The sequence below is a fragment of the Grammomys surdaster genome, unplaced genomic scaffold (genome assembly GCF_004785775.1).
Source record: "Grammomys surdaster isolate TR1022 unplaced genomic scaffold, NIH_TR_1.0 229, whole genome shotgun sequence".
Taxonomy (NCBI): domain Eukaryota; kingdom Metazoa; phylum Chordata; class Mammalia; order Rodentia; family Muridae; genus Grammomys; species Grammomys surdaster.
In genome coordinates, this window is record NW_021604674.1 from 2,616,982 (window position 1) to 2,627,187 (window position 10,206).

At 42.5% G+C, this 10,206-nt stretch overlaps 1 protein-coding gene across 1 annotated transcript in view; it reads right to left on the reverse strand.

The window, feature by feature from the left end:
- The window catches only part of Ide (insulin degrading enzyme), a 95,874-nt gene that overhangs the window by 25,995 nt on the left and 59,673 nt on the right, over positions 1-10,206 (reverse strand). The window contains exons 12-14 of the mRNA XM_028773473.1: positions 8,005-8,107; positions 4,789-4,911; positions 2,343-2,425 (exon numbers count right to left, since the gene is read on the reverse strand). Of these exons, the coding sequence (XP_028629306.1) occupies positions 2,343-2,425; positions 4,789-4,911; positions 8,005-8,107 (309 nt within the window). The remainder of the gene's footprint in view (positions 1-2,342; positions 2,426-4,788; positions 4,912-8,004; positions 8,108-10,206) is intronic.

The following is a 10,206-nucleotide window of genomic DNA, read 5'->3' on the forward strand; positions in this document are numbered from 1 at the left end:
GAGAGAGAGAGAGAGAGAGAGAGAGAGAGAGAGAGAGAGAGAGCGAGCACACTAGGGCCCATTAAAACAAAAGACCACAACAAAGTCATTTCTCTGGCAACTAGAGCATCAGGTGGGGCTGAAAGTCAGGAGGACCAAGATTAGAGGTTCAGTGTCACATGACTCAAGCCAAGAAGAGAATTACAAGTGTCCTAGAATACCAGGTCATACAAATGTGTGCTAGGGCACTAGAGTATGTCTAAAACTTAACTTTTAAGAGACACCATGATTCCACTGAAATATGTAAAATCTGGCTCAAACACATTGTAATCAGATACTATACAGATACATCTGTTCATAAGGTCTTAGAAACTGTGACTGAGTACACAGAATTTAACCCTATTTCTGAAAAGGTGAATAGGACATATGCAACAGACACATACAATTTTTTTTCCAGTTTTTCTTTTTTTTCCCTCTATTTTTTAGTTTTTGAAGACAGGGTTTCTCTGTGTAGCCCCAGATATCCTGGAACTTGATTTCTAGACCAGGCTAACCTCAAACTCTGAGTGCTGACATCAAAGGCATGCCTCACCATGTGCTACTTACACTCTCTATTCAGATGTATGTATGACAAGGTCAACAGTGATTCTCTACAGAAAAATAGGTCAGGGGAGGGAGATACATCTGCAGAACCAGACATTTTCAATTTCAGAACCAGTGCTGAGGAGATCCGAGGAGAAATATTAAAGAGTTTCTCAAAAGGTATTGTGAGGCAATCAAGTATTATAGTGACAGCAACCAAGGGAAATGGGGACAAGTAGCTTAGAATATTAAACTATCCGTTGTGATGGGTGTGGTGGCTCACTCCTGTAACCTCAGCACTCAGGAGGCTAAGGCAGGAGGATCATCATGAATTTGAGACCAGTATGGGGGCTTTATGTTGAGTTCTGGGTCAGTCTGGCTAGGGTGAGACTTTGCCTCAAAAAACCAAACCCAAGGAATAGGTCAGAGGTTAGGAATGCCTGCTGCTCTTCCAGAGGACCCAAGCTCAGTATCCACGCCAGATGGCTCACATATAACTGCAGGTCCAGAGGATCCAACACCTCTCTGGCCTCCAGAGTACCTACATATACGTATATATATGCATATGCAAACATATACACATACACAGAAATAAATTAGGAAAATTTTATAAACACTAAACCAACCAGACAAACAAGCAAAGAATTCACTCCCACTACCCAAGAAATTAAAAATAGGCTAGAAAATACGTACATGTAATAGTATGGAGAACTATGCATATCCCTATAATCTTAACATATTTACTCACGAAAATTATTAACTTCATATTTACATATTTTCCTTTCCAAAACATTTAAAGTTATCTCTTTATGTCTTGCCATTTGAACAATGTAAAACTCAAAGAAGCTTTTTATCATATTGAACACTGTTACAGGATGAATTAATTTTTAAAAGAACACTGTATTTTAGAAATATAACATTACAGTATGAGCCAGGTGTGGTAGTATATGTCTGTAATGCCAACACTAGGGTTAAGGCAGGAGAGCAGCCTGCCTGTGTGCTCACTTATATTATTTCAAAGTATTCTAAACTTTAGCAGTTTACAACCACTAACATTTGACCATGAAACACACACATGTCCAAAGACAGGAAATGTGAGAAGTCAAGTCAGTAATTCTGGTTCAAGGTCTTTAGTGAGGCTATAGTCAAGGTGCTCTCTGGGCCCCGCTCCTCTGCAGGTTTAACTAGAGCTTGAAGAGCCTTCCCTAAGTTCTATGCTGTAACTGTTAGTTGGCTCCGTACACACACCTCTCCAAGAGGCAAAGGCCATCACACGAGGAAACCCCATCTCCCTCTTTTCCCTCTGTGTATAAACACATTCATGTGTACCTTTCAAACATATACACATGTATTTATTGATTCACACTTGTACACAACCCTAGGCACACATACAAACACACGCATGCACACATGAACGCAGGCACATCTCCAGGCAAGTTTCAGGAATCGAAAAAAAATGAACCAAGAAAAACATTCCAATTGTTACTTCTTTCCTTAATGAAGCTTCTGAATAAATGTACAACTCCTTCAGATTCCGAAGTCCTGACTGCTAAGAAGCCCCTCCTACTAAGAGCTAACATGAATTGCTTTAGCTAAAGGGTATTACACTCAGTAATGCAGGGAAGAATGAACTCTGGTTCTCACCAATTCTTTGCAGCCTTTTCTTGGCTAGGAGAAATTTAATTCTTATTATTTCAAGATATGGATGCTTAAGAACAGAAAACTCAACAAAAATCTAACTGTTGATTTTTTAAGTTGTTTGGCTAGATTCAATTACATACCTGAAAAATTCAAAGTTGAGACAAGCTTTTGGCAAGAAAAATTTATCATCTTGTTTGAACCACAGCTTACTCATGGCTGTATCCTGGGACAGAGAAACAGTGTGGTTAGGCAAACAGAGATATATTCATTCCATAAAAATGTCCACCCAAAGCACTCTTCAAGTTGAGGCGCAAAGGCTCTACAACCTTGAAGTACTCAGGCGATCGAGCAGACCAGAGAGAAGACTATGCTAGCCTCTGTGACAAAGAGCAGTCAGCCCTCTACTCCCCTTGGATAGGGAGATGAGAGCATGGTGAGGAGACAGATGGGAGACAAAAGTACCAACCACTCTGACATCATCTTTCTGCACACTGGGAGCCCTTTCGGATCAGTGTGTCAGCCAGCCCCAGGGCAGCAGTTCTCTATGCTCAGCCTATGGGTTGTGAGCCCTTTGTATGTGGGGTGTCACACATCAGGTGTTTACATTATGATTCATAACAGCAGCAACATTAAAGTTATGAAGTAGCAATGAAATAATTTAGCTGGTTGGGGTCACCAGCTATAATAAAGGGTTGCAGCATCAGAAGGGTAAGAACCACTGTTCTACGGTGACCCACAACCCTTGCTGGCTGGGATTCACACCCTTGTGTAGTCTGGCTCTCGTCAGGGTTAGTGTGCCTAACTAACAAAAATGACGGACAGACTCAACAGCACTCTGTCCCCGAGACTGAATTCTAAGGTTCTGGCTCCTGTCTTGGTCACTGACTTTCCCCTTTCAGTCAGTCATCTGGGTAAAGCCAGCTGCTGTGTCAGCAGCTCTATGGAGTTTGGGAGTCTACATGTTAAAGACCACGGCCTGTTAACCACAATATTGTACCCGGGAAAGAATTCTTCAGCCCTAGTTCAGCCTTCCAAAGAGCAAAGCCATAGACAGCACCTGACCATAACCTCATTACAGAACTTGAACCAGAACCCCAGCCCTCAGAAAGTATATCTTTGTGGTTTTAAGTGAGTTTTAAAATCATGTTTGTGGTTTTGAAGCTGATAGGTTTTAGAATAATTTGTTATCCTGCAATAGAAAACATACAAAGACGAACAATCTAATAGTGCCTTAACGTATTTCATTCATTCTATACTATATGCGCTCAAATGTTCATTTTAAACTTTGAATTCTGTTAGGAGGTGTACATAAATGATGTAATGTGCTCACCACTTTACTCTGACAAAACATTTCAAAACAGCCCCCCCCCCCCCCAGGGATGGGGCACAACTGCAGTGCAGCCTTTGGAAAGCTAGGGGAGGAGCAATGAGGTTAGCCCAGCTACACTGAGTGTAAGGCCAGCCTGAGCACCACAGCAAGGCCCTGTCTGAAAATATAAGGACTAGGACACAGCTTAGCGGTAGCTCTCACCCAGAGAGAAGCAGTCTCCTTTCTGTAACATAGTAACTCATTAAAGTCATCTAAAAAGGGAAACAGACCTAGTTGTTTAAGATAAATGAAATTCAGCCGGGCGGTGGTGGCGCACGCCTTTAATCCCAGCACTCGGGAGGCAGAGGCAGGCGGATTTCTGAGTTCGAGGCCAGCCTGGTCTACAGAGTGAGTTCCAGGACAGCCCGGGCTATACAGAGAAACCCTGTCTCGAAAAACCAAAAAAAAAAAAAAAGATAAATGAAATTCTGTGTTTCTAAACAATGGTATTGGGTCATCTGAAGACAAAAACAACTGACTGTAGCGTCCACAGTCTTGAGTTTTAGTTTGTATGTTTAGAACCGAGACTATGTTGGACTTTTCTACAACTTTATCCAAGGTATGAAATGACATATGAAAGGAACATTCTGAAAACAAAATGGGGAGCCCGCTCATTCCCCCTCCCCCTCTTGTAACTCTAGGAGCTCCGAGAAGCCACTGTTAGCATCAGAACCTCCATATTTAAGGTAGCACATCCAACAGCCTCCCTCCACAGGCTTTCTTCCAGGCCTCAGACTGGCTCCTCTCACCACCCTGCACGAGGTGGTGCAAACCCAATTCTTTATCAGGTCTTCAGTAGATATGGAGATGAGCCTGGGACCTTTCAACTGACTTGATTAGAGCCCTCCCTGACTTTATTTTTCTGCAGCAAAGCCATTGTCTAGATGCTGTGTTGTTCAGGTTTTTTTGCTGTTGCATTTTTAACTTCATGTTATTTCTTGTATTCTTTTACAGCATTTCTATCTTCTCTTAGGATGTGATGAATCCTAAATTAACAAAGTTCTAAATATAAGAAATTACCTTCATTTCTGTAATAGGTCAGCCTTTATGTTTAAAACCACTGATTCTGTGGTATGGTAGTGTGTCCCTACAGAACAAGAGACTCAGGAGCTGAGGCAGGAGGATCATTTGACCCTCAAGAGTTGGGTAACATAAGACACCACCACTGCCATCCCACGTGTATAAACCAACAAACAAACTGAAGATTTAACAATTACCTTAATAAGAGCAGGGTATGGTGTTGCATCTTTTTCTAATGACAAAATCTCAAAATTTGTAGGAATAAATTCATTCTTTGTTGGAAGTTTAAATTTCCCATTCAGGTCAGCATTTTGCCATTTCTAGATGAATAATAAAAAACACACACATGAAGGCAATTACTAACATAACTCACGTTAAGAATACTGTCTTTGGGCTGAGACTATACCCTGGTTTGATCTACAGCATACGCTGCAAAGTAATGACAAATGTTATCTGAACACAGTGGCTCACACCTGTAATCCTAGCACTCAGGAAGCTGAGGCAGGAGGATCCCCAGTTGGATACCAGCCTGGCTGACTTCTTGGCCAGCCAGGGCTAGATAATGAGAACCCCTGTCAAAACTACAAATGAAGAAGTGGGTGAGGGGGCAGAGAGAGGGGGGGAGGGGAGGGAGAGGGGGAGGGGAGAGAGAGAGAACAAGCAAACGAAATTGGTGTCTTTGCTCGCTATGTAAGCAAATCGGAAGGAACATTCTTCCATGGTATACAAAGGGGCTACAACCAGAGTCTTCTGATAGATTTTTCATGCAACTTGAGTTTATCTTTCTGGTACTAAGAGATTTTACATTCATCTATTTTCATTCTATTTTACATTCATCTATACATTTTTTTTCTTTCTACAGTTTCTAATCATCTGCTTAAAGAAAAATCTGAGGGGGGCAACATTTGGAATGTAAATTAAATAAATAAAATAATTTAATAAAAAATAAAAATAAATAAAAATCTGAATTAATGGAACAAAGGGAACCTAATAAGTCCCTACCTGTTCTAGTTCTTTAAAAACTAATCATGCACACAGGCATATTTAAATCACACTTTCAGTTATGCCTCCATTTATGACCTGAAGTCCAGGCTAGCGGGACTTCTTTCATGTCGGTACTTTTAATGTTTCCACTTATTTATCTCGTATGCAGCTGCACATACCCATGGCACTTGTGTGGAAGTCAGAGGACAACTATAGGGATCAGTTCTCTCCTCCCACCCACCATGTGGGTTCCAGGGATTGACTGAACCTGCGTTATCAGTCTTGGGAGCAGGTGCCTTTAACCACTGAGCATTCTCACCAACCACCACTTCAGGTGCTTCTTCCAGAAGACATGCAAACTGTTAGGTAAGCCAACAACTCAAGACAAGGGCAAAAAACAAAGACATGACTTATGTCTAGACTGACACATGAAATAAATGGTTCCAGCAGCTAAGCAGGACAGAACCAGGCCTATCATTGTTGAACCCTAATTTATACACTGTTGACTGGTGTTAAAGGTTCAGGTTCACAAATAAAAGATGTTTTATTATTAAAAGCCCAAAAGACGAAGAAACAGCATTAACTATAAATTAAGTCATCTGTTACTTAGCTGACACGTCACAGCTTTGTAGATGCTGGAATTCTAGTTCCGAGTCAATACTTGCATGGGGACAGTAGAGAGTTGAGCAAAGATTTTCACCTGCAGCTTAAGTCTCCAGAAAGGCTGAGCTGAGGCTAAGAAGTACACAGCAAGCCTTCTCCCTCTGTACTTCCAGACAAACTTACAAAGAATTCTACAGGGCAAGGCTGTTGTGGTCACAATTTGGTAAACGGGAAGTTTTATGGTCATGATTTGATAAACAGGGGCGTGAGGGAGTCTCTTTGTTTTCACATTATTTTAGTCCCAGCATTGACTGAAGAAAGAAGAGGTTTCTTCAGTTTAAGAATATGGACTTAGTTACACCTGGAGGGCATCACAATGTCGGAGATACCTGAAGTATCAGTGATATTTTTTTTTCTCTTAAATTCTTGTTTTTAGATCAGAGAGATGGCTCATCAGGCACTGGCTACACTAACGTGGACATCTACGCTCCATCCCTAGAACCCACATGGAGAGAAAGGACTACAGAAGGTTGTCCTATGATCTCCACAGACACACGCACACAGAGTTAAAAATGTATTTTACTGGGCTAGAGAGATGGCTCAACAGTTAAGAACACTGGCTGCTCTTCCTGAGGTCCTGAGTTCAATTCCTAGCAACCACATGGTGACTCACAGCCATCTGTAATGGGATTTGATGCCCTCCTCTGGCGTGTCTGAAAGCAGCTACAGCATACTCATATACATAAAATATATATATATATATATATATATATATATATATATATATTTAAAAAATAACCTTATTTTACTATGTTGAAGAAACAAGTTTGCGCTAGAGAGATGGCTCACTCAGAGCACTGGCTGCTCTTCCAGAGGACTCAGGTTCAACTCCCAGCAACCAAGCAACCACATGATGGCTTACAACTGTCTGCAACTACAGTTCTAGGGGATCTGATGCCTTCATACAGACATGCAGACAAAACACCAATGCATATAAAATAAAAATTAGCCAGGCTGTGGTGGCACACGCCTTTAATCCCAGCACTTGGGAGGCAGAGGAGGCAGGCAGATTTCTGAGTTCAAGAGTTCGAGGACAGCCTGGTCTACAGAGTGAGTTCCAGGACAGCCAGGGCTACACAGAGAAACCCTGTCTCGAAAAACCAATAAATAAATAAATAATAAAAAAATAAAAATTAAATTAAAAAATAAAGAAGAAGAAGAAAGGTTCATTACTTGTAATGTTTTCTGGTACTTTTGAGTAATCCACAGCCAATAAGGCAAGACAGAAAAAGATTCTATGAAGCTAAGCAAAGCCTCAACCACTGACAAATGTGGTAAAATGGAGTCTAAACACAAGTGCTTGGAAATAAATCACGACTCTCATGTGTTGACAACAAGAGTAAGCAGACAATGAGGGGAAAATATAATACTACCCAAAAGTAAAACCAGTGTGCACCCCAGCCAGGACTGTAGCAATGCTGCCAGCTCTCTGCAGCCTGTCTTCCATGGCCTGACTTCCTCAGCCCTCGACTTCCTGGCGCTGTGCACCTCTGTGTTCACAACACTGCAGTGCTTGAATGCATCAAGTTGGGAGTCTATTTTGCAGCCCTGGTGGTTTGATAAACATACAGCAAAGTGCCAGAGCGCATTACTTCTTGAAAAGCTCCGCCTCCAGCTCTCTAGCTCCTCTTTCACTCTTCCCAGGAGGACAATAAGGACAGTGGTGGGCCAGCACTCTCTGCACCCTGGGGCCTACGTTGAAGGATGGAGGGAGCCTGTTCTCATGGTTCCCACCTCAGGCTGACTGGCAGGTGACTTGATCCTACCTGAATGACGTCCTCTGGGATAGCTTCTTGCTTGTACTGCGTTCCATACCACTGCTCTGTTCGATCAGTTTTCCCTTCAAATGATTTGGAAACTATTGCCACCCTAGAGAGAGATGGAAAACACAAATAGAAAGGAGGTCGTAAACCTATGGTACATGTGTCATATATAGAGACCTTGACCCATGAAAATGTAAACAACGTCCAAGAATGGGCTGAGCCATGTCCTAATTTGCCTTCTGTTGCTGTGATAAACACCAGGCCCAAAAGCATGCTGGGGAATAAAGGGTTTATCCCAGCTTACAGCTCACGCCTTCACTAAGGGATGTCAGGGCAGGAACCTGGGGCAGGAAAGGAATGAGAACCATGGAGAAATGCTGCTTACATGCCAGCTCCTCATGGCTTGTCCAGCTTGCTTTTTAATCACAAGTAACCATGCTTACTGGGCTAGACACCCCACACCTACATCAACATTAGTCAAGAACCCTGCCCACTGACTTGATAAAGGCATTTTCTTACTAGAGGGTCCCCCTTTTCAGATGACTCTAGCTTGTGTCAAGTTGACAAAAAATAACTATTTCAGACCTCTTAAAACCCAATCAACAGTCAGCACATGCACAGGCTTCCAAGCACGGTCCCATTATCCTCTGTTCACAGCCCACTGATTTTAGTGGGAAAAGGGCTACTGAAGGAGAGATTTGGGCTACGTATGCTATTGCCTAACCTAAAAGAAGGGAAAAAATTGAACAAAGATGGGGATATGGCACCTGTTTGTGATCTGAGTTGAGGTGGGAGTATCATGAGTTGGAGGCCAGCCTTAGCTACATACTAGACTAACAGAAACAAAATCAAAGTTATTAAGAAATGATCCTTACAGAAGTGTATTCCTTCCCAGGATAGCTTATGCTTAGAGTTACTCGTAATAGCTACAAATGTAGGTCCATCTAGTGATCCCACAGACTCCAAATGTGGGCTGGAGGCACAGCTCAGTGTGGAATACATGCCTAGCAGATATGAGGCTATGGATTCAATCCTTAGCACAGAACTAAAACATCAAGGCTGTTCCTTCCCCGACAAACCCAAAGCAACCTTTACTAACTTGTCACGTGTCTGTTTTATGTTCTACACTCCCAACTCCGAACTCCCAAGACAGGGTTTCTCTGTGTAGCCCTGGGTGTCCTGGAACTCACCATGTAGAACAAATTGGCCTCGAACTCAGAGATCCACCTACCTCTGTCTCCTGAGTACTGGGATTAAAGACTTGCACCACCATAACCTGGCTCTGTTCTGTGTCCTTTTCCTACCAGAAACTAACACCAAATTTATCTACTCCGCACACGCTGGTCTTCCCGCTACTGGGAGAGAAGGGAACAAGGAGAAACGCCATCTTCTGGCCTATTAAGAACTATCTTTGATAAGACACTGGAAATTACCTAGAACTCAAATGGGGGTAGTCAAGAAATGTGATATTTTGAATGAGAAACAACCTCCATAGTCTTGGGCAGTTATATGCACAGTCCCTGGTTGGGGACCCTGTTTGGGGAGGTGTAGAAATGTGGCCTTGCTGGAGGAAGTGTCTCACTAGGGGTGGGTTAAGAAAAATTACAAGGCCATTTCTAGTTTGCTTTCTCTCCTCAGCATTTGTGGTTCACGCTGTGAGCTCAGTGATTCTTGCTCCCACAGCCATGCTTGCTGACACGCTTACCTGCCATGATGGGCTGTTCTAAAAGCGCAAGCTTTAGAACTCTCCCTTCTCTAAGCTTCCCTGGCCATGGCACTTTAACACAGCAATAATAAAGTAACTAATGCAAGCAGGGGAAGCAGAGGCAGAATCACTGGGCTGAAGAGACGGGTCAATAATAGAGCACTTGCCTACCATGAGAGATGCTGTGGGTTTGACCTCAGGCACCACGGGGGATAAGGAGAGAAGAGCAAGAGCCTTTTATCAGCAAAATCTTACCTGCCTATATAAACTGAAATCATCACATTTCCACCAGCACACTCAACCCCACACTAGGACTAACCCTATTTTGAACCTTTTAGTTTGAGGAATTCTAGACAATTAGCTTGGCTGGGTTAGCATAAAGTCAGTTGGTTTTGTGCCTTTCTCTCTCTCTCTTTTTTTTTTTTTTTCTTTTTGTGCACCACCATCGCCTGGCCGGTTTTGTTTCTTTCTCAATCCAAGTCAAAACTAGGTCTGTATAA